The 24,742-nt window shown below is 49.0% G+C and overlaps 1 protein-coding gene across 1 annotated transcript; it reads left to right on the top strand.

The window, feature by feature from the left end:
* The first annotated feature begins 13,114 nt into the window (after nucleotides 1–13,114).
* On the top strand, nucleotides 13,115–23,304 carry LOC144738152 (uncharacterized). Its single transcript, XM_078621109.1, has 3 exons — nucleotides 13,115–13,484; nucleotides 13,921–14,004; nucleotides 19,806–23,304. The coding sequence occupies exon 3, from the start codon at nucleotides 19,834–19,836 to the stop codon at nucleotides 21,310–21,312; it is 1,479 nt and encodes a 492-aa protein (XP_078477235.1). The 5' UTR covers nucleotides 13,115–13,484; nucleotides 13,921–14,004; nucleotides 19,806–19,833; the 3' UTR covers nucleotides 21,313–23,304.
* The last annotated feature ends 1,438 nt before the right edge of the window (nucleotides 23,305–24,742 follow it).

Here is a 24,742-nt window from a genome sequence, read left to right as displayed (position 1 = left end):
CTTGGCACAAGCGTTGTCGTGACGTCACCGCCACTTAGTGGCGAATGGCGGATGTTGTTGTTCAGTTTATGTATGTATGTGTGAGTCGATTTGTGCGTGTAACTCTATGTGTGCGTGTTAGTCGATTTGCGTGTGTAACTACATGTGTGGCTGCCTTTTTTGCCCGGGCAACGCCGGGTACTAACCGCTAGTTTTACATATATTTGGACCACGTAGTTCGTGAAGCCTTCAATGAATGTACCGCTAGAATTTCCATCTGGTACAGATACAATGGGAGGCTGAACGATGCCCGGATGCGGTTAAGGGATGGCTCCCTATTGCTCAACCACGTTATGTATGCCGATGATCTGCTAATTGCTGCTCACTCGGAGGAGGAGTTCGAGGTGCTGCTGCTGAACCTAAAGCTTGCCACCAAGAGGTGAGGCCTTAGCATCAGCCCCACCAAAACTAAGCACCTGCCTGGGTATTTTCTACCATCGGACACTTCACCCCCACAACTCCCAATTGGTGATGGGGCAGTTGTGGAGACAGTGGAGAGTTTCCCATACCTTGCCAGTGTGCTAATGACCAGTTCCGGTTTAAAAGCAGAGGTCTCACTCCAAATCAGTCGAGCCACATTATCTTTTCATTGGTTGCGTAAAACTGTGTGGAAGCTACCTGATCTATCACTCCGTACGAAGCTTCAGGTCTTCTCGGCCACGGTCATTCCCTCCCTTCCGCAACGCTTGTGCCCCCCTAATGGAACATCTTTGCCAGTTATAAACATTTAGGATGGCCTGCCTACGATCCATCCTGGATTTAACCAGGCTGCATTGTGTGAGGAGCTCACAAATCCTTGAAAGATGTGGACAAAGTCCCATCGGTGAGCTCCTCCGCCAGGTAAGGCTGTGTTGCCTGAGTCATGTAGCCCACATGGCCAGACACCGCATGCCTAAACATCTTTTGTTCGGCCGGATCTAGAGGGCTAAACGGCCTGGCACGGGCTAGAGAAGACATGAATTGATGTGGTACAGGAAGGCGAGGAGCTGAGTCGACTTGCCGATGACGGCTACCAGCCGTGTCAAGATCGGCCTCTGTGGAGGAGCCTCCTGAAGGACGCTACTGGGCAGTTGGAGGCAGTCGCTCTCCAACAACAACGGAGGGCGGAGGAGTGACGCTCACAACAACGAGCGGAGCGCCGGGTGGCTAAAGCACAGCAAGTTGCCACAGTAGGGGGCACAGGTGGTGCATCAGCCAGTCGTCTCAGTCAGTCGACCTGTGCCATCTGGGTCTGCCCCGTGACCTCCTGCCAGCGGGCGTTCGACACTTTACTTGGCCTCAAGGTGCACTTGGCCTGGCACAAGCATCGTGGTGATGTCACAGCTACTTAGTGGCGAATGGCGGTTGTTGTATATCTCAAGTGTATGTGTGTCAGTCCATGTGCATGTGTGTTAGTCGCTGTGTGTGGGTGGCTCCATGTTAGTTAGTGTAAGTCCATTTCTTTGCGTGTCTGTTGGTCCTTGTGTGCGTCTTAGTCCATGTGTGTGCTTTATTGACCTGGTCAAGGCCTATGATACCATCAGTAGGCCTAGCCTCTGGGTTGTTCTTCGTGCTTTCGGAGTCCCTGACTCTCTGCTCACAATCCTTAAGGACCTTCATGATGGTGAGCGGCCCCGTGTCAAACTACGTGGCCGTGAGTCAGAGACATTCCCTTTACACCTTCGGGTGCAACAGGGATGTCTGGCTCCCGCATTATTTTACATATATTTTTACCACGTACTTCAGAGGAATTACCATCTGCTACAGATACAATGAGAGGCTGATCGATGCCCGGGTGCAGTCAAGGGATGGCTCCCTATTGCTCAACCACGTTATGTATGCCAATTATCTGCTAATTGCTGCTCACTCGGAGGAGTTCGAGGTGCTGCTGCTGAACCTGGAGCTTGCCACCAACAGGTGGGGCCTTACCATCAGCCCCACCAAAACTAAGCACCTGCCTGGCTATTTTATACCATCGGACATTTCACCTCCACAACTCCCAATTGAATTTCGATTTAAAGCTTTCGTGACTGCAGGGATTCATCTTCTTGGTTCTTTCGGTAAAGTCACGTAGAAGGGAAGTAATAAAATAATAAAAATAAAACATTATAAAATAAAATAATTCTCACGACGTTTCGGCTACAACGCAAGCAGCCGTCTTCAGGTGAAGAATGAGACACTACCAAGCTAGGAGCGTATATATAAGCTAGGTTGGAGGTGGAAGAGCGCCTTAACAAAAAGAATGTGCATATGAAGAGGAATTTAGCATATTCATGTGCACCTTGAGGCCACGTGAAGTGTCGAATGCCTGCTGGCAGGTCACGGAGCAAACCCAGATGGCACAGGTCGACTGACTGAGACGACTGGCTGATGCACCACCTGTGGCCCCTACTGTGGCAACTTTCTGTGCTTTAGCCACGCGGCGCTCCGCTCATTGTTGTGAGCGTCGCTCCTCCGCCCTCCGTTGTTGTTGGAGGGTGACTGCCTCCAACTGCCCAGTAGCGTCCTTCAGGAGCCTCCTCCACAGAGGCCGATCTTGACACAGCTGGTAGCAGTCATCCGCAAGTGGACTCAGCTACAAATCCTCCTGTACCACATAACTCCATGTCTTCTCCAGCCCCCTGGATCCGGCCGAACAAAAGCTGTTTAGGCATGTGGTGGCTGGCCATGCAGGCTACATGACTCAAGCAACGCAGCCTTGCCTGCCGGAGGTCACCGATGGGACTTGGTCCACATCTTTCAAGGATTTGTGAGCTCCTCACACAATGCAGCCAGGTTAAACCCAGGATGGATCGTAGGCAGGCCATCCTAAATGTTTCTAACCGGCGAAGATGTTCCATTAGGGAGGTCCAAGTTTCGCAAGCATAGAGTTTGGAGGGAATGACCGTGGTGGCCGAGAAGACCTGAAGCTTCGTACGGAGTGATAGAGCAGGTAGCTTCCACACAGCGTTACGCAGCCAATGCAAAGATAATGCAGCTCGACTTATTTGGAATAAGACCTTTGCTGTTAAACCGGAGCCGGTCATTAGCACACTGGCAAGGTATGGGAAACTGTCCACTGTCTCCACAAAAGCCCCATCACCAATTGGGAGTTGTGGGGGTGAAATGTCCGATGGTATAAAATAGCCAGGCACGTGCTTAGTTTTGGTGGGGCTGATGGTAAGGCCCCACCTGTTGGTGGCAAGCTCCAGGTTCAGCAGCAGCACCTCGAACTCCTCCGAGTGAGCAGCAATTAGCAGATAATTGGCATACATAACGTGATTGAGCAATAGGGAGCCATCCCTTGACTGCACCCGGGCATCGATCAGCCTCTCATTGTGTAATAAAAGACTTGACCACGATGTCTGGCTCAGTGTCCTTTATTTGGTTCGTACTGTATTTCCCACACGGCTGTCTCCTATTTGGTAAATCCCACAGTGCTGGCTCCGATGTCGCTCCAGCCACCATCAGCAGCCCCGCTGCTGTTCCTTGTCGCTCTCGTAGCACCACAGCAGCTCCGCTGCTGTTATTCTCACACAGCCCCCCTGGCTGTCCTTGCTGCAGCTCTTCTTTCTCTCCTAGCCACTCCGCAGCTCTGACAGCCTCGTGCTGTCTCCTCTTGGTTGCTCCTGCAACTCCTGGCAGCCACACCGCTGCCTCTAACCCACAGCCTTACTGGCTATACTTCTCTGCAGCTTCACTCCACCCAGTAGCTCTCTACTCCCCCCGGGGTTGGCTCCCGATGGCCGACGGTGCCCCCCTCCTCTCGTTCGCCCGCGTGGCCCCACTCTTTTCCATTCACACCCCGACTGCCTTCTCCTTCCGGTTTACCCCTTTAAGGACCTGAACCTTCCTCCCACGTGACATGACTCCACCCCCCCGTGACGTCACATCCGGAAGGTCGCGTACGCCCGCATTACACCACCCTCCCCCGTAGAGAAAATCCCAGCCGACCTCGGCTGAACAATACCAAACCGTAATGCGGCGAACGACCTTCCCCCTTAAAGGACACTAAGCATGCAATATAACAAGAACAACAACACAAGTAACATCAACGAACGTACGAGAAGCATGCAATAAATACAGCGGTAAGAACAAGAACAATAACACAACATACAATCAACGAAACGTAAGCGATTTGGAACGTGTGCGGGACGCCGGCCCGTCCCGGACGGTCGGCGGCCCACTTGCAGAACGGGAACGCGATGGAACTCGAAGAATGACAGGGGGTAATTCCCCTGTCGCGGCTGGAAGTCCACCAACGTCCCGTGTCCCTGAAGAATTAGTCTTGGCCGTGTCCCGCGACTGTGCCTGCAGCGGGGTCGGAAGGGCTGCAGGGCTCGAGGGTCCCGCAGACCTGGCAGGCGCCCTCCGAGCGGGGCCCCTCGTCCCCCGCGGTGTCACGGTCGGCCTGTCTGGAACAGGTACGACAGGTGCTCTAGCAAGATCAATGGACGCAGGCAGGGGAGAGTCAGCAGCAACAGACCCCGGCAAGGCAACATTGGGAGATGACGAATCATGTAGGGGAGCAACATATGGTTTCAATCGCGACGTATGCACAACCCAGCGGCGAGATCCAATCTGAACGCGTGCTGACTGTGGGTTGGGAACCTCAATGAGGCGTACGGGACCATGCCAAGGCTTGTGCAGTTTCGGAGAGGTTCCCGGCCGTACCTGCGGACAATGGAGCCAGGCCAGGTCCCCAACCTTCCAGGGGCACTCCCCCTCGGACCGTCGAGCATACCGCTCGTTCCGGGCCTGGGCTTTGGCCGTAGCCATGCGGGCATTTTCCCGCGCCTCTGTGACCTGTCGGACCGTGTCCTGAATGTATTCAGGGAGTGGTCTACGAGGTCCCTTCAACCCAGTTCCCAATTGCACATCCACCGGCGGCACGTTTTCCCGACCATACATAAAGGTAAAACGGCGAATACCCTGTCGCAGCATGAGGCGTCATCCTGTACGCCGAAAGCACTCCGGGGATGTGCAGATCCCAATCTGATTGTTGTTCACTCACAGTATGGCAAAGCATGGCAGACAATGTCCTGTTCAGCCGTTCAACCATACCATCCGTCTGCGGATGGTATGGGGATGTCCGTACTTTCTTAGTCCCAAGGCTCGCGCACACTTCCGCCAATAATTTAGAAGAGAAATTCCGGCCCTGGTCCGTGAGGAGTCTCTCAGGCGCCCCCTTGTCCATAATGTACCCAAACAAAAAGGCGTCGGTAATGGCCGCGGCCGATTGATCGGGCAACGGCCAGGCCATCGGCCAACGGGAGAGGTACTCAACCCCAACCAGCAAATATTTATTACCCCTCGCCGACGTTGGGAAGGGTCCCAATATGTCCAGCGCCACCAATTCATTGACTCGAGACACCTGAATCGACTGGAGAGGCGGCACGTAGGGACGTTTAAGCGGCTTACGTCGGGCGCACTCAGGGCACGCGCGTACGTGCCCTATGACATCTGTTGCCATGCCGTGCCAAAAATAATGACGTTGCAACGTCAACAAAGTCTTCTGCACCCCTAAATGTAAGAGTGTGTCACAATGGAGGGTTCTAATCAACTCGAATCGCAAGGACGTTGGTACCACCAGACGCCAGCGTTCCTGGAACCCCTCCCGCCACATAAGTAGACCATCCCGGAGAGCGGTTTGTGGCCCCACAGCCGTACTCGGACTCCCATTGTCCCTCGTAGACCGCTTCCGCAAGGACAACAACGATTCGTCCATCATCTGTTCCCGAATCCAGACAGACCGCGGCAGATTCAAAACCCCGTCAGTCGGTCCCGGTTCCATCGGAGTATCCGACTTCTCGACGGCCAACGTAAGCGGCTGAGGGGGGTTTAGAATCGGCGAACACCTATGCGTCCCCGACGCACATTTACAAGGGGCGCGCCCTGGTAATCTGGAAAGTGCGTCAGCGTTCGCATGGCGCACTCCCTTCCGATGTTGAATTTGGAAGGAAAATTCCTGTAGCGTGTCCAACCAACGTGCCAACTGTCCAGATGGCTGGTCCATTTTAAGTGCATATTGCAAGGCCGCATGATCCGTACGCACAATAAAAGAACGACCGTAGAGGTACGGTCGAAATTGCCGTAGGAAAAAAACAACCGCCAAAAGTTCTCTGCGAGTGACACAGTAGCGTGTTTCCGCAGGAGACAAGACTCGGCTACCATACGCCACGACGCGCTCTACACCCCCTTTAGACTGTGATAATACTGCCCCAATACCTGTGTCACTCGCGTCCGTATCAAGAATGAACGGGCGATCAAAATCGGGATAGTCCAACGTTGGGGCCGTAGCCAATAGATCACGCAGACTCCGAAAGGCCGCCTCTTCCGGCTGTCCCCAAACAAATTTGCGTCCTTTACCCGTAAGGAGATGCAAGGGCCTCGCAATCGTCGCAAAACCCGGCACAAATCTTCGGTAATACGAGGAAAATCCCAAAAACCGCCGAACATCCCCCACGGTGGCCGGAGTCGGCCAATCCCGGACGCACGCCGTCTTTTCCGGATCCGTGGACACCCCCTCAGCACTCACAATGTGGCCCAAATAACGGACGGACCGTTGCAGTAGGTGACATTTCTTTGGTTTGAATTTCAAATTCGCAGAGCGCATCCTCGTGAACACTGTCTCCAGCCGCGTTAAATGTTCCTCAAATGTGCGGCTGAAGACAATAATATCGTCCAAATATATAAGACACGTCTCCCACTGCAACCCCGTCAAAACGAGCTCCATCAATCTTTGAAATGTAGCAGGGGCCGCATTCAATCCCATCGGAAGACAGTTGAATTGAAATAACCCCTGAGGCGTACGGAATGCGGTTTTCTCCCGTGAGGACTCGTCAAGGGGAAGCTGCCAAAATCCCGAAGAGAGGTCCAGCGTAGAAAAGAACTTAGCCCCCGACAATGCGTCAAGGGTGTCGTCCATACGCGGCAGGGGGTACGCATCTGCCACCGATATCTTATTCAATTTTCGGAAATCCACACAAAATCTCAAATTGCCATCCTTTTTCTTAACCAAGACGACAGGAGCGCCCCATGGGCTGTTAGATGGCGATATAATGTCCGCAGCTAACATGTCTTCCACTGCCCCCCGAACGTGTTCTCGCTCTGCAGGACTCATCCGATGCGAATTTAACCGAATAGGGGCAGCGTCGCCCGTATCAATGATGGGAAAGCAACGATGTGCGGCCCAAATCCAAATCATCGGAGCTGAACACATCCGAATACGTCAACAAAATTTACGCAGAGCACCACGTTGCTCCATGGACAGGGAAGAATTTTCGTCACATAAGTCAGCAATCCAACGATTATCCGAACCCCTTGGCTCGAAAACACCAGCAACCACTCCCCGGCTATGCGGACAATCGTGCGTCGCAAACGCCGTAGTGGCATGTGCCACAACCGTACCGGCCGGGACGCGGACGTTTTCCACCCCCGCATTGAGCACCTGTAAAAACGGTAATTGATCCGGCCGGACGATGGTCTGTGCCCCAACTAACGCCAACCTGGTTGTTATCGTGGCGGACGGTGACAACAGGACCCCTACTGCACGCAGCCGATCAGGCAAGGGCTTCCGATACCGCAAGGGTATAAGCATCTGTGAACCAGGTGGGATGTCCACAGATGCCACGGACAGCGCCTGCACTTGTACGGCTGAAGCAGGTCGCCCCCAGGGCGACGGCAGAAACGAGATTTGACGGCCCCCCGGCAATTCAATACAATTCTCATTGATTTTTATCAAAATGGGCATCTTAGCCAAAAAATCGGTTCCTAGTAAGCAAGGAACCGCCAAAGATCTAGATATTAACACAACGCCCGAAGCCGACACATCCCCAATAGATATCTTAGCATCCACCTGGCCCACGATACCCATGCTACCCCCGTTCGCAGCGACGCACGACCCATAAACCGGACGCACAGCCCCCGGCGGAATGCCCAACAGAAGGAAAATGACATCCGATATAATAGTCCCAGACGCTCCGGAGTCGACCAAAATGCGCACGTCCACCCCTTGTATAGACCCCGGTACAGTGGACGACCCCGTAGCGGCCGCGACGACTCTCCGTGCCAATTTGCGCCACTGCGTCACCGAGCGACAAGGCCCCGTCGATGGCCCTTCTTTAACAACAACACCAGGATCGCGCAACGAAGGTGGTGGGTGAGATGCAAAGCCTTGCCGGGTGTCTGGTGCGTGCCGACATGCCTGTTTCGGAGGTTCTTTGGTCGGCTTGTCCGGTGTTGTGGCCTCCTGCTGCGGCGGACCCGGGAAGCGGGCCCAGCAATCCTTTGCGTAGTGGCCCCTCCGCCCGCAGCGGAAGCAGTCGGCATCGTTGCGCCGAAGCGCAGGCCTTGCATCCCGACGGCTCCGTCCCGGTAGCGTAGCGCGCGGCCCCGGCCATGGAGCGGAGGCGGCCGTCAGCTCCTGAGGGCCCCGCTCCTCCGGAACGTAGACCGCCTTCGTAGGGTCCCACCCCAGCGTGCCCCCCTCTTTGACAGGCCCCCCCGTCCACGCCGCCACTTGCTTCCAGCGACGGAGATTAATTTGCACATCCAAACACTTTGCTGCCGCCCGAGAAGTAAGTTTCTCATGCCCACACACAGGCATGGGGATCCCCAGATCCCGAGACAATTCCAGCATTTTACCTAATATGAGAGGCTCGAGCAGGTCCTGTGGCGTCTCAGGATAGGCTGCCATGGCCAGCTCCAGCACCGCACCCCTGAACGCCACGGGCGATTCCTCAGGTGCTCGTTGTCGTTGAGCGAATCGCCGATGCGCGTCGTCAGGTGGCTCATAAGCGTCGGCCATTTCTTCAAAAACTCCACATAGGGTCTTCTTCTTATCGGTCGTTATAGAACGGAAAAACCGAACAGATTCGTCGTCCAGCAGAGTTGGCAACACCTCCAAAGCCTCCGCATCGGACCATCTTGCTGAACGAACCGCTGCCAAGAATCGGCAGGCGAAAGCGCTCCAATCGCCCCCGATGGAGAATTCTTTAACTGTGGTAAGGTGGCGACTCCGACTCCTCTTCACGCCGTCCTCCAATGGTGGTTGTTCAGGATGCAAATTCAAAATGGCGTCGGCCTGCGGCGTGGCCAAGATGGGGGTTTGGCGCCGCGGAGCACGCAAGATGGCGGCTTCTTGCCGCGTGGTCAATGGCGGCGGCAGGGCAGGCAACATGGCGGCCCGTGGAGCACCTTCCGCTTCCTCCATCGTCCTTGGCGTGACGAGATGACAAAGTTGCGCCAGGACGTCCTTGAGTGCCTCCAGTTGTTCCGCCATCTGTTGCCATCTTCGATCAGCGTCCGATGATGTTGACGGACCCGCCATCGCGCCAACATCTTCCACCCCCGTCCCCGTGCTCGCTTCAGCAGGGCTCTCCTCCACCACCCCAGCAGGATCCATGGTTGGAGGGAATTCGTCGTCGTCGGACGAAGAAGCTGATGCTGGCGCCGGAGTAATTTTCTTCCTTACTTGTTTCGACATGCCGTTTCACTTCTGACACCAGTGTAATAAAAGACTTGACCACGATGTCTGGCTCAGTGTCCTTTATTTGGTTCGTACTGTATTTCCCACACGGCTGTCTCCTATTTGGTAAATCCCACAGTGCTGGCTCCGATGTCGCTCCAGCCACCATCAGCAGCCCCGCTGCTGTTCCTTGTCGCTCTCGTAGCACCACAGCAGCTCCGCTGCTGTTATTCTAACACAGCCCCCCTGGCTGTCCTTGCTGCAGCTCTTCTTTCTCTCCTAGCCACTCCGCAGCTCTGACAGCCTCGTGCTGTCTCCTCTTGGTTGCTCCTGCAACTCCTGGCAGCCACACCGCTGCCTCTAACCCACAGCCTTACTGGCTATACTTCTCTGCAGCTTCACTCCACCCAGTAGCTCTCTACTCCCCCCGGGGTTGGCTCCCGATGGCCGACGGTGCCCCCCTCCTCTCGTTCGCCCGCGTGGCCCCACTCTTTTCCATTCACACCCCGACTGCCTTCTCCTTCCGGTTTACACCTTTAAGGACCTGAACCTTCCTCCCACGTGACATGACTCCACCCCCCCGTGACGTCACATCCGGAAGGTCGCTTATGCCCGCATTACAATTGTATCTGTAGCAGATGGTAATTCCTCTGAAGTACGTGGTAAAAATATATGTAAAATAATGCGGGAGCCAGACATCCCTGTTGCACCCGAAGGTGTAAAGGGAATGTCTCTGACTCACGGCCACGTAGTTTGACACGGGGCCGCTCACCATCATGAAGGTCCTTAAGGATCGTGAGCAGAGGGTCAGGGATTCCGAAAGCACGAAGAACAACCCAGAGGCTAGGCCTACTGATGGTATCATAGGCCTTGACCAGGTCAATAAAGCACACACATGGACTAAGACGCACACAAGGACCAACAGACACGCAAAGAAATGGACTTACACTAACTAACATGGAGCCACGCACACACAGCGACTAACACACATGCACATGGACTGACACACATACACTTGAGATATACACACACATGGTGTCACACACACACATATCGACGTACACACAGCAACTCTCACACACACACATAGACTCACACACACATACATAGACTGACACACATTGGCGTACACACACATGGACTCTCATACACAGACATATACTTTAAATAAAGACGCATGCAGTAACACACATATATCAAGTCACAAATGCATTGACTTACACACACACATCGAATGACACGCACACATGTATGGACTTATACACACATGTAGACTAACACACACACACATATGGACTGACACATACATACACATGGACGTACACACACACACTGACTGACACACATAGACACACAAACGCACATTGACTTACACAGACATGGAGCCATGCACACACATCGACTAACACGCACACACATATGGACTGAAACACACACATCGACTCTCACACACACATCGACGTGCACAGCAATCCCCGATGATGGCACAGCTATCAGCATCGCAGTACTACGTATCAGTAAATTGCAGGACATGATCAATCGAAACAATAGAAATGCATAGTAGAAATAATCTGAAATAAGTGTATATTAAATAGCAGCAGTACGCACAGGTACGTTGAGAAGCAGGCTATAGTATAGATTATAGACTGGCAGTACGCCGACTCAATGACATAAGCATTGCTACAGTGGCGATAAAAAGCTGACAATACAGGCAGCAGCTGAAAAAGCAGGATACAGTCGACATGAAAGGCTGGCAGTACACTTAGTGAGGTAAAGAAGCAGGCAACAGATTATAGACTGGCATTCACTCATAATGGGTAAAAGCAAAATTAACAGTGTAGATAATAGTGGCAGTGCACGGACGTTAATGAATCAGCAGTCGACAGCACAGAATGGCAGTACACCGTCGCAGCGTCGTAAAAAGGCACACAAAAAGGGAAATATTTAGCAACCTAAGAATGAAAATGTAGTTTTCTGCACACAAACATTATGATTGTAATATTAGGCAACATATTAGTTTGATTATAGTAAACAATGAAGTAGAGTTGTTCTCTGCATAAACTATGTTAGTAATATTTGTAAACTTATTTGTTTAATAATAGTAAACAATAAACCTGAGTTATTAGCGAAAGATTCAATAAAATTGTACTTTATATTGGCGTGGTGACGCCTCGTCCCGTGCAGAGCCCGTGGCCTCGCCTAGATTGGCAAGCCGGAGGAGGCGAGACATTGCCAGAACTTTATAGCAGTAACTGCACGCATCGTGTTGGGGGGGGGGGGGGGGGGGGGTGAAGAGGACATGAGACTGTGAAGAAAAATCCGCAGGGTGATATGTATATTTATTTCATGTTAAACGCGTAAAATAAAATGTCTCCCGTGAGCTCGACCGAACGCGCATCACTTGGCAGGGTCCGCCCCCCCAGGCAATTGTCGTGAGTTGGTATGGTCGATGTTGCGCAATAAGTAAATAATTAAAATAAGAATGCCACACAATCGTTAATTAAACGACTTTAAAGTTTACGGACGTGAAAACGGAATAGCCTATTCCCACCGCAGGGCTTAGGGCGTTCCGGCTGGCAAATTTTTTTCTATTTAAAACCCACCGTCTGAGAGCCAAATCCCCCGCAAGCCCGCGTGCACGGAGACTTTTATATATATGAAAGAGAAGAAGAAAGAGAAGAAGAAAGAAAGAAAGAAGAAAAGAAAGAGAAGATTACAATCAGCTTCATCGGGCAAGAATGGTGGAGCTCTCTTGTTGCTTCCGGTCTTAAATAGAGCAGTAGGGTGACGTCATCATTTAATTCAATCTGGTGCAATGATTCGGGGCAAAGAGGGGGAGGGCATTGTAATTATATAGATTGGTAATCATTCAATTGTTATTCATTGATATTTGTTTTCCTTATAAGGAATTGTAATTGTATTTATTTAATAATATGCTTCCAGGCCGCACTAATTCTGTAGCTGTCAGAGCGATTGAAGTTATTTCAGTTTCTCTCAATTTCAATGGATTTTATAATTAGCCTTGGCCAGTAATAATTAGTTTTACACAACACTTCAACGTTATCAAAATCAATTGAGTGTCCTTGTTGACAAGCATGCTCTGCCACTGCCGACAGTTGTGTTTGAGAAAATTTAATGTTTCTTTGGTGTTCTTTTAGTCTTACGCTGATGTTGCGTCCTGTCTGTCCAATATAGCATGTGCTGTAACTGACAAATTAGCCAGGGTTTTGCAGAAGCAAAACATTAAAGTAAGATTTGATACAGTACACAAAATTAAAAAATTGGTATCTGGCACTAAAGACGAATTGCCTAAATTATCAACAGAAGGTGTATATCGAATTAATTGTTTATGTGCGAGATACTATATTGGACAGACGGGACGCAACATCAGCGTAACATTAAAAGAACACCAGCTATCTGAACGGTTAAAGTTATTTAAATTAAGATTTAAAGCTTTCGTGACTGCAGGAATTCATATTCTTGGTTCTTTTGGTAAAGTCACGTAGAAGGAAAATAATAAAATAATAAAAATAAAACAATAAAATTCTCACGACGTTTCGATTGCAACACAAGCAATCATCATCAGGTGTGAAAACCACAGCAAAGCAATTTCTTGCTGTGGTTTTCACACCTGATGATGATTGCTTGTGTTGCAATCGAAACGTCGTCAGGTGTGAAAACCACAGCAAAACAATTTTACAGCAAAATTGCTGTTTTGAAGTGTGACGGTTCCACCTGAATACGGAAGCTTGTGTTGCCTCCGAAACGTCGTGATTTAATTTATTTTAATTTTTTTACCTACGTAACTTTATCGAAAAAAACCAAAGAGTATGAATCCTTGCAGTCACGAAAACTTCAAATCTAGAATTAACGACATGGGCCTGTTACGCCGCTGCTTATTGGGAGAGGGGATTGTGTGTTGAACCCGCAAGTGACGTCATGTCACCTCCTGCTGCCGCGTGACGTCACGAGATACCAGGAAGCTGCCGCCTAGCTCGCGCGCTCATTGAGATCCGAGGTGAGAAGTTCACATCGTGGTGGTTGTTGTTGTGGTGGTTGTTGTTGTTGTTTACCCAGGTAGAGCCTCGCTCCTCTCTCTCTCTCGTAGGGATATCAATTGAGTATCAGCAAGTATGGAATCGATGTCCAGGTTGGAGCATTACAACGCGGGGCCTAGCCATACGGAGCCTTGCCTCCTGCCCTCGCCTGATTGTATTTGCTTTAATTCTCTGCTTAAGTTTAATTTGTCTTCACCTGGCTCACTACTTTGAAAATGTGTTTATTTTAAATATTTATACAGTTTTTTTTTCATTTCAGCAGGCATAGCCCACTTGAGCTGTACCGCTCTTATTCAGAAGCGACCTGCCCACAACAAAGTGGCTTATCTCAACGTGTGGAAATGTGTATCGGTCAAATACTCTAAACGCGTGGTGATGTTGACTCTAAATGTGCAGGGAAAAACCGGAGGACCCAGAAGAAAATCCACGCGACCACGGGGAGAGAGACACGCAAACTACAAATATACAGCAGTAATACAGGTTAGTGTTAGATCGCGTAAATATATACATGTGTCGTTAAACCGGCCACCACCCGACACTGCCAATTGCGAAGGGTTTGTCATGTAAACAGAACGTGGCCAATTCGTCATTAGTACAGCATACTGGTTGGGTGTGTGTTGGAGAGCCAAGCCACAACATTTACAATCTGAGTACGACGTTAAGCCAGTAATTACAACCAGGCGACAGCCAAATGTTGTGGCTTGGTTCTGTGGGAATATTATAAGGCTCACTATGTTTATAGCGCAGCACGTTAACCGTTGCACTACCGCTCCCCACTAATGCACAAACAACATCGGAAGTATAGTATGTATTCAGTACTTGCTAAGTTACCCGGCTTTGCACAGGTCTCAGTAATCAAACATTAAGTGTAATGTCTTGCCATGCTGGCTTTATTAGAACATTTAATTCTGCCAATGAAGTTTGTAAATGTGTGTAATTGTCACTTTTTTTGGTTGTGTTATACAATAGCAGGGCTTGTTTTTCATAATAAGCACAGCTTTTCAATTCGTTACCCTCGGAGAGCTTCAGGATAAAAATTTTGGATGTTTTGCCATCTAGTGGGTTTAATAATGAAGCTTAAATTTTGGCATACATGTCGACAGAAAATTGGTGGAATAGCTCTTTGCATCTCAAGAAGAGATTGAAGCTGCTGTTTCGCACCATGATCTGGAAAGCAAAGAAGTCCATGGCGGAAATCTTTTGTGCCGACAAGCCTGTTGCTGGGTCAGTTTGGCAAAGTACGAAATTGTAGCCATCATCACCTTGCTAGAAAATCCGTGGACATTGAAGAGCATCATTTCGTCCGTGTGTTTCAATTCTGTGTAGGGTATTGTTTCTCAGTTCCAAGACGATTCCTCGAGTGCCATGTTGCTCAGCAGTCAGAATGACAGCGACTTCAGATGTTGTGAATGTTTTTAAGCGGCACGCATGTTGACCATGTGGAGTTTAGTCTGCATTAATGACATTGTACTATGAAGCACTCTTCTCTATAGTACGCTTCAAACTGTGAACATGAGAGTTTTGCTTATGGAGCGTGACTTGCAATAGGACTTGCATCTTGGTTTTGATGACATCATTGCAATGCTGGTGAGCCTGTCTAGTATTTTTTTATTTAAAGCTTTCGTGACTGAAGGGATTCATATTCTTGGTTCTTTCGGTAAAGTCACTGTCTAGTATTGTCAAACATGCAAGTAGATCTGTGGTAATGTAGGTAGGGCATTAGGTTGTGGCAGCAGACTGCCAATGCGATTATGTACCTGGCCCTGCACATTAAATGTAGGCATGTATCCAGATGTTGGAATGAGTAGGTACAGCCATCGCAGCACTGGCAGCATGCCGTCTTACGTCTTGGTGTTTAAGAGTATCATTAGCTCCAGGTGCAGCCATTGCAGCACTTGTACGAATCACGTAAATTTTTGTAATCGCTTTTGATGAAGAGAAGCGCACGTTTTCCGCAAGGAAAATTATAAGTGGAGGTAAAAGTTAATGAGCAAAAAAAATAGTAAATAGTGAGTATGTTACTGAATACTATATCGAGTTTGTTAATGAAATGATATTCGAATTTGTAATCGTTGTATGAATGTGAAGACCTAGCCGCAAAGGATTGAGGTATAAGCCTGTAAGTTGTTGGAAGGAGTAATTGTTTGTAGTGCTTGAAGTGGGTATGAATAGCATGTGTGTGGTGGTGTGTGCACACATAATGAGTTTAAAGTGAGTGTGTGTTTTTGCATGCTTGTTATTCCTTAGCAAGCAATGTCGACTTGATGCATTTAGTCATAGCTGTTGTATAGCATCTATTTTGTGTAGAAGGAGGTCGGTAGTATTGATATATATTTTTGAATAGTAATTGTTTTGTTAAATATTGCAGTGTGTGTTAGAGGTGAGCCATGTATGGCAAACCAGAAGTAGTGAGAATGCCCTGAGCTTTATACCATGTGAATAGAAAGAGAGGGGGAGTGGTGAGGAGTGCAGGGGGGGAGTTGGACGCAGCGGCGGGGGGTTGGAGTGTGCAGGTGTTTCAGGTGTTGAAGTTGAGCAGGTAATCTAAATAAGTAATATAGAAAAAAAATAAACACGCTTTAATTAAATATACTGTACTAGCAATGGAAGAACTCCACGACTCCAGGATGTGGCCCCGAAGCTTGCCATAACGTAAGGGACTATGGTGATTTACAGCCAACGCTAGTTGAGCGTGGACAATTAGACCCAAGCCGAAACATAACATTTAAAAAGAAATGTTTTAAAATATATGTTTCATTAATTTTTTTATGATAGAATATTGTATTGTCATCAGTATGACATAAGTATACCAAGTTTGCAGTCGATACCACATTGGGAAGTGGGTTAAAATTGAGTTAGAAGATTTGAGGATACAACAACAACAGACAGTGAGTTAATAAAAAGCGTGTAAAATAGTGCGAAAAACACACTAACTCACCTGTGAGTATGCATGGAAAGATTGGGGTGTGTTGGCACAATATGGTTAACAAAAATATCTACACAAACGCAAAGTCTGCTTTATATAGATTTATACAATGTATATGGTTTCTCCGTGTTTATTTCAATTGTTTAGTTTATTTGGAATACAGTACAGGACTTATTTCAATTGGGATGTTGTAAATTTTAGTTGACGTTTACCTAACGCCATTAATTAGGTAAGGCTTAAGTATTGAAGAACTCGCTTTTAGAATTTCTCGCGGCACTTTCGAAGAACGTAATCTCCGTGATATGCAAGGGGCTGCTGTATTTTCTGTCCATCGACTACAGCAGAGGAGTATGGATTTTCAGTAGAAACTAAATCACTGCATTCTTTATTTAATTAAGGCCTATTTTTTTTTCTTATATATAAAAGTCTCCGCGCACGCTTGCGAGGGATTTGGCTCTCGAACGGTGGGCTATACGTAGAACATTTTTTGCCAGCCGGCACGTCCTAAGTCCCGCAGTGGGAATAGGCTATTCCTTTTTCACGTCCGTCACCTTTAAATTAGTTAAATTTGGGATTTAGTGGGATTTTGCTATATTTATTCTTTATTGCGCGACATCGGCCGTGCCAACTCACGCCAATTGCGTGGGGGGGACTGATCCTGCCAAGTGATGCGCGTTCGGTCGAGCTCATGGGGAACATTTTATTTTACGCATTTTACATGCAATAAATATACACATAACGCTGCGGCTCTTTCTTCACAGTGTGATGTCCTCTTCGCCCCCCCCCCCAACACGATGCGTGCAGTTACTACTATGAAGTCCGTAGATATTAATATTATTACAGCGCTTTGATAGCATTATTGTAGTATTATTGTTTACTATTATTAAACAAATACGTTGGCAGATATTACAATAATAATGTTTGCGTGCAGAAAACTTATTTCTCATTATTAGATTGCTAAATATTACCTTTTTTTGCTGTCTTTTTTTACGCTGCAGTCTGCTGTGGCCTGCTGCCTGCTCATTAATTAACGTCAGTGCACTCGCGCTCTATTATCTACACTGCTAATTTGCCTTTTGGCCATTATGAGTGTATGCCAGTCTATAATATGGTGCCTGCTTTTTTACCTCACTCAGTGTACTGCCAGCCTTTCATGTCGACTGTATCCTGCTTTTTCAGCTGCTGCCCGTAGTGCCAGCTTTTAATCTCGACTGTAGCAATGCTTATGTCACTGATTCGGCGTACTGGCAGTCTATAATCTAGACTATAGCCTGCTTCTCATCTTACCTGTGTGTACTGCTGCTCTTTAATTTACACTTATTTCAGCTTGTTTTTTCTCTGCATTTCCATTGTTTCCATTGCTCATGTCACGCTATTTACCTTATTTTCCCGCATATAGCCTGCATACGCATATACCGCGCAAAAATAGCGTTTTGTGTAAAAAAAAATTCAGATAGCCCGCAACGTCATATACCCCGCATGCATTCATATATTTAACGTCATTACCGCAGCTTAATTTCATCATATTAATACACAAAGAAAACAAACTAACCGGAAACGAGTGAACTTAAAACAGTAAATAAGTAACAAAAGTAAATATCCAATAAATAAGTAACATAACTGGTAGATAAGTAAGTACAGTTTTAGCACTGGTAGATTGCGCACTGCGCAGATAATAGCTGAACTACGGTACACCGTCGTCTAGCCCCCACCTCTCTCTCCCCCCAGCTGCCGGGCAGTTGCAGGTATTTGCTCTGCAACAACAATGAGGTCAGAGGAGCGATACTCACATGCATGGGTGGAACGCTGGGTGCCTAAAACGCAGCAAGACAGCAGGGAGTACAGCTGGTGCATCTGTAATGAGTGGCTCCGACATGATAAAAAGTTTAAACGTTTCTTTAAAAAATATTTGGTACAGTTGGTTGTCTCCTGTCTCTTCACACACTCGCACTACGGATACACACCGCCCAAGTGGCTTCGCTGCCCCGCGCCACGTAGCGCTCACCCACTCTCTAGCACGCCGCTGGCTGACGGCGCGCTAGGAAGCGGTTGAAGGTCGAGCCACCACGTGGCCGATGGAGATGGCGGGGCAGCAGTGACGGGGAGTTCTTCTTGATCTTCTGGCACTGCCCTCGCGCCTTGCTCTAGCTCCTGCTTATATATGCTCGCCGGCGACTAAACCCCGCCTTTGGCCAAGCCCCTCATAGAACCTTCGGGAGCGTTCCAGAGGCTTCCCGGGTGGCTCCTCCCTTTTACCTTTGGCCTAGATGTACTCCTTCCCCTAGGCAACCCATAACTGTATATCACCCCACATAATACAGGAGATGGCGGTCTCATTACACATCTGTAATCATCTCAGTCAGTCATTCCTTGACACCTGGATCATTCCCATGACATGATGACAAGTGATCCACACTTAAATGGTATTAAATTATACCGATCATGGCATGAGCACTGTGAAAAGGTTACTACAATTAGTGATGAATGGTGGCTGTTTATTATATTTGTTACTGATTCATGTGCAATGGATGTGGATGTAAGAGTTATTTATGTGGGGAGCGGTGGCGCAGTTATTTCACTGCATTATGAACTCAACAATTAGATTTTGATTATCGCTGATAGCAAACATGATTGATAAGTTATATCTGAACTTATTGTGGCCCTCCGCTATGTTGAATGATCCTCAATTAATTCATTGGTGAAGTGAGAAAGCATTAATACTGAGCAGATGAAGGCGGCCAGGCATGTTTCTGGACACACCACCACCGTTTTACCATGCTAGTGTGTGACAAGTGTCAGTTTTGTATTTTCTGTAAAGTATATTAACTCTTGAACACAGAGGTAAAATCAAAACAATAGATTATTTTAGTTTTCCTCTGGAACTTTTATGAGCATGGTAACTGTCATAAAATTAACACAGCACATATGCAGCTGAAGTTAGATATGTTCATCTGAGCATTCAAGCAAATCTAGCCTGGCTTTACCGAATTTGCATTTGAACATTAATTTACACATAAATGCATAATATAAGTAGTATTTTGGACACCCATTGCTATGTAAACTGAAATTTCCTTAAATAAATATTTATTTCATAGCCAGATAGCCTAAATTGTGTGCTTGGAGTTTTGGGTAAACGTTCATTTTGAAGATGCTTAGGCTTCCAGCCATATTTCTGACCACTTGCCCTGCCATTTTGTGCCTTAACAGTCCGTGTGATGTTTTGGGGAATCTCTTTCACTCTCATGAATTTATGAATAAGTATAGACGTGTAAGTCATATGTGACTGTGTATATATGCATTCGTCTGTGACTGCACAATGACGTAGATGTTATTGATGTTTTTTTTCTGTCCGCAGCTGATGCTTCCTCTGCAGAATTGGTCTGATGAAGCAAAAGCACGCAGCCCAGCTTGGTATAAAAAGTCAACAATGCGACCAGTATGCAAACAGCATGGATCATTCTGGAAATTTGACACAGCACCAGAGAACTCACACAGGAGAGAAACCATTCAAGTGCACTGTGTGTGAGAAGACATTTGCATGGTCATCAGTTCTTCAGAGCCACCAGAGAACACACACGGGAGAGAAACCCTTCAAGTGCAGTGTGTGCAGGAAGGCGTTTGCAGAGTCATCACATCTTAAAATACACCAGAGAACACACACGGGAGAGAAACCCTTCAAGTGTAGTGTGTGTGGGTATGCATTTTCAGATTCATCACACCTTAAAAGACACCAGAGAACACACACAGGAGAGAAACCCTTCAGGTGCACTCTGTGCGGGAAGCTGTTTGCAGTGTCATCATATCTTAAAGAACACCAGAGAACACACACAGGAGAGAAACCTTTCAAGTGCACTGTCTGTGAGAAGGCATTTGCATGGTCATCAGGTCTTCAAATCCACCAGAGATCACACGCGGGAGAGAAACCTTTCAAGTGCAGTGTTTGTGGTAAACAATTTTCAAAGGCATTTACTCTTAAACGACACCAGAGAACACACACAGGAGAGAAATTCTTCAGGTGCACTGTGTGTGATAAAGCGTTTGCAAAGTCATCACATCTTAAAAGACACCAGCGAACACATACAGGAGAGAAACCTTTTAAGTGCACTGTGTGTGAGAAGGCATTTTCACAGTCATCAAGCCTTCAGAACCACCAGAGAACACACACGGGAGAGAAACCTTTCAAGTGCAGTGTTTGTGGGAAGGCATTTTCAAAGGCATTTACTCTAAAAATACACCTGAGAACACACACAGGAGAGAAACCCTTCAAGTGCACACTGTGTGAGAAGGCGTTTATACAGTCATCAGTTCTTCAGAGCCACGAGAGAACACACACAGGAGTGAAACCCTTCAAGTGCAGTGTGTGTGGGAAGGCATTTTCAGGTTCTACTGCTCTTCAAAATCACCAGAGAACACACACAGGAGAGAAACCCTTCAAGTGCACTCTGTGTGGGAAGGCATTTGTACGGTCATCAAATCTTCAAAGACACCAGAGAACACACAGTCATCAGAAGATCCCCAAGGAGAGGAGTCTGAAATCGGCTTGTGAAAGTCAAAGTGCTGCAATGCTCCCATCCTTCATGATAAGGGAACCACAAGATTATCCCAGCTTGGAGACTTTAAAAGGTATAAAGGTGAAATATGAAAAGGTGAAATGTGAAGTGACAGTGAAGAGCGAAGAAGTGAAATGTGAAGATGAAGATTCAACTCCAAAATCAGACCTTCACATCAATGGATGCATCGTGAAGCAGGAGAATTCTGACTGTGAGGCAGAGCGAAGCAACTCCCAGCAGTTTGTGGAAGTGGAGGTGTGGGTGGACTTCTTAGACAATACAAAGTCAAATGGAGACCCGGTAGATGTGTAACCTTGAGACAATGAAGCCCCAGTAGATTCACCTTTGGCACAGGCCTTTTAATGAAAAGAACGTGAAGTTGAACACTCAATTCCTAGGTTCAACCTACAGATTAAGAGTGGCCAGTATTTGTAGACCTGTGAGCGAGAGCCAATAAGCTCCCAAGCAATTGCTATGTTACGATAATATTTGCATTTATATGGTGCTTAATTGCCCATAAGAGGTTTTTTTGGGTTAGATCGCGTAAATATGAATGTTTTGTGAAACCCGCCACCACGCGATTTGTTCTCCAACACACCGGTGTGCTGTACTAGTGTAGTGTAATAACGCCGACTGTTGTCCAGCAACGGCAACTGCGGTGGAAAAATAATAGAGGAACTGGGGCAAGTGTCACGGAAGACCCCATCTGGAAGCCCTTGGAACCTACAAGTGGGTTCGAGAAGGGAGGCAACTGAGAGCGGGAGCTCAGGGCTGCCGGTTCTTGGAGTGGGCTCACCTCGTCATCACTGTCATCTTTGCCGCCGTCTTCGCTAGATATTGCACGGCCGGATAGTTGTTGGCTGTCTCGGTCAGCGCCATCGGTGTTACATGGTCAGGATTGTGTTTAGGCTAGGCTACACGACTAGGGAGAGTGCGATGGCGAAACTGTGAAGGTGTTGATAAAGAAGGTGCCCCCTTAGAAACCTTGTCTCCCGCCACGATGACACTACAATTGGTGTCAGGAGTGGAGTGAATAAAGAACCCACCTATAGTGTCATCGGAGGATGGGAACAGTGAAACATTCATCCCTCTGGCAGCCCCAGGACCCCGGTTACAAAGCCCGTTGGTGGAGAGAGAGATCGGCGGGTGAGCGGCTGCGGATCGGAGGGAGAGCGGCTACGGATCAGCAGAGCGGCTGCCGATCGGCGGGAGTGCAGCGGCGAATCAGCGCTCGTGTGCCGAGCACGCGGCATGGCCGAGGACCGCCGAGTTGAGGGGAGGCGCACCACGGCCAGCGGCGCGGAAACGAGTCACGAGGGGACCCTGGCGGCGGTCCCCGTCAGTGCGGGAGAGCGGAGGAGCCCGGGCCGGAGACCCTGCATGTGGTTGGCGCCATTTTGCCCGTGGAGGGCTTGGCATGGCCGGTGGGCGCTATTTTCCGGAGAGCACCGGACAGCACTGGAGGGGCGCCGGAGTCGATGGCGCTGCAAGGGGCAATTTTTGGCCTACCGCGCGACGGCTGCACGAGATTCTCCAGCGGAAGCAAGGGGAGGCCGAGATGCCCTTCGCTTTCTGGGAGGCGCTGCTGGTGCTGGGGGCGGAAGGCGTACCCCCAGATGGGTGAGACGGCGCTCGACTCCTTGGCGGCGGAAAGGCTGTTGGCGCGCGAGTCGGGGATCATTCTGCTCTTCGCCAAAGGCATGGGGATTACGTCTTTGAAGGTGGCCCACGAAATTTAGGGCCACGAGGCCCACCAGCATTGGCCCAAAGTGGCGGCTTGGCCGTGGCGGGAGGAGGACATGGTGGCTGTGGTATGTGGCCTGGGGACGCACGGGAAAAGGCCCCCGCGGGTGGGTTGGCAACCGGGGCAGCCCCCTCCGCCCTGGGGTCCCACGGCCAAGCGTTTCAGGTGTGGTCAGCTGGGCCACATCGCTATAGAATGCCAGGGTGTTGGCAGCGCCACCGACGCACTCCGACCCGCCGGCAACATCTTCCTATGCTTTACCAGATCCGAGTCTCTGATGCTTTCCGAGACCGCCGTGTGCGACGTGTCAGGGGCTGGATCCGATTAGATGCTTCTGTGAAATTCAGGGAGAGGCCGTGCCCTTTAGTCCATTGTTTTTTTGTTTCCATACCTCGGAATCTCAAGGAATGCAAGACCCTGCCAAGGCAGGGGTGACCAGTGTCAAGGATCGGCTCACGTGAGCTATGTTCTGGTAAAGGCGGACTCTCCCTTGTAAGGTGGGATTCGGGGGGGTTGTGTATGTTGTTTGGGTTGCGTTATCAGTTCTCGGGGGGGGGGGGGGGGGCATCGCGGTTGGGCGGTCCATGTCAGCGTTCTTGCACATGCCGCGGTTGCGCTGCATGTTTTCGGTTTGCGGGGGGCACCGAGGGTTGTCCTTTTTGTTGGTGGTCCATTGGGGAGTGCCGTGGTTGCGCTATGTGGTTCTGGTTCGCGGGAAGTGTTGCAACCAAGGTTTTTTTTGTGGTGAATATTTTTTCCGTGTTGGTGGTGTTCCTCGGGGTTTGGGGTTGCTCTGCCTGTCCACCGGTTGCAGTTGCTGGATGTCATCCATCTGTTGTCCAGCAACGGCAACTGCGGTGGACAAACAGTGCACACGCCGGTGACCATTTACACGGGTGTGTCGGCAGGGCGGAAGAACTGGGGCAAGGGTCACGGAAGACCCTATCTGGAACCCCCTGGAACCTGCTAGTGGGTTCAAGAAGGGACACGTGACCAGGGCGGAGTCAGGCCATGCTGGGTAGCATAAAATCAGCTGAGAGCAGGAGCTCAGGGCTGCCGGTTCTGGGAATGGGCTCGTCTCGTCGTCGCGGTCATTTCGCCGCCTTGGCTAGATAATGCACGGCCAGATAGTTGTTGGCTGTCTCAGTCAGCGCCATCGGTGTTACACGGTCAGGGTTGTGTTTAGGCTATGCTAGACGACTAGAGAGAGCGCATTTATATTTACACAATCTAACCCAAAAAACCTTATGGATGATATTTGTCGCGAAAGCTTACGTGTTCAAGTTGCTTAATTGCCTCAGCAATTCGGAGTTTGTATTATATCTCATCACAAACACTCGAAGAGCACCCCCAGGTGGCAGCTGCCTCTGTGGCATAAGGTGGCCCAGCACCAGCCTGCATGTGGGCATGAGTCTGTCAGTAGGGGGCAATAATTGATGTGTAATCACAGTTGTGGAATTTCTGGATAATATTTGGAATTGCCCAAATTTTGGCAATGACACCAACATGCAATGACCTACGTGTTTTGAATGACACAATAGTATGTTTTACATCCACTGTTAAGCAGACAGTGCATATTTTGTTTAATGTTACTGTATTAGCCAGGGGTGTGTACCTCTGCAATAAATAGAGAATGCCCTACCACTTCCCTCATGGCATGCAAGTGTGAATGTTAATAACCGGCGCAGATGTTCCATTTAGAGGGGTCCACATTTCACATCCCGAGAGAAGGGAGGGCATGACTGGCCGAGAAAACTTGAATCTTCATGCGGAGCTACCGACAAGGTGGCTTCAACACAGCATTGCGCAGTTGATGAAAAGATAATGCCGCCCGACTGATTCGGACCACCCACACACTGTACACACATACGCAGTGTTGACATATTGTGTATACACAGTGTATACACAGTGAGTGTACAAACAATGTTCACGTTGTTGAGCTCACGCACCCAAGGGTTCAATGTTCAAGAGAGTGAGCAATGGAATAGGAATCTAAAT

The sequence above is a fragment of the Lampetra planeri genome, chromosome 78 (genome assembly GCF_965212315.1).
Source record: "Lampetra planeri chromosome 78, kcLamPlan1.2.h2, whole genome shotgun sequence".
NCBI lineage: Eukaryota > Metazoa > Chordata > Hyperoartia > Petromyzontiformes > Petromyzontidae > Lampetra > Lampetra planeri.
This window is presented reverse-complemented; position numbering and strand designations above follow the sequence as displayed.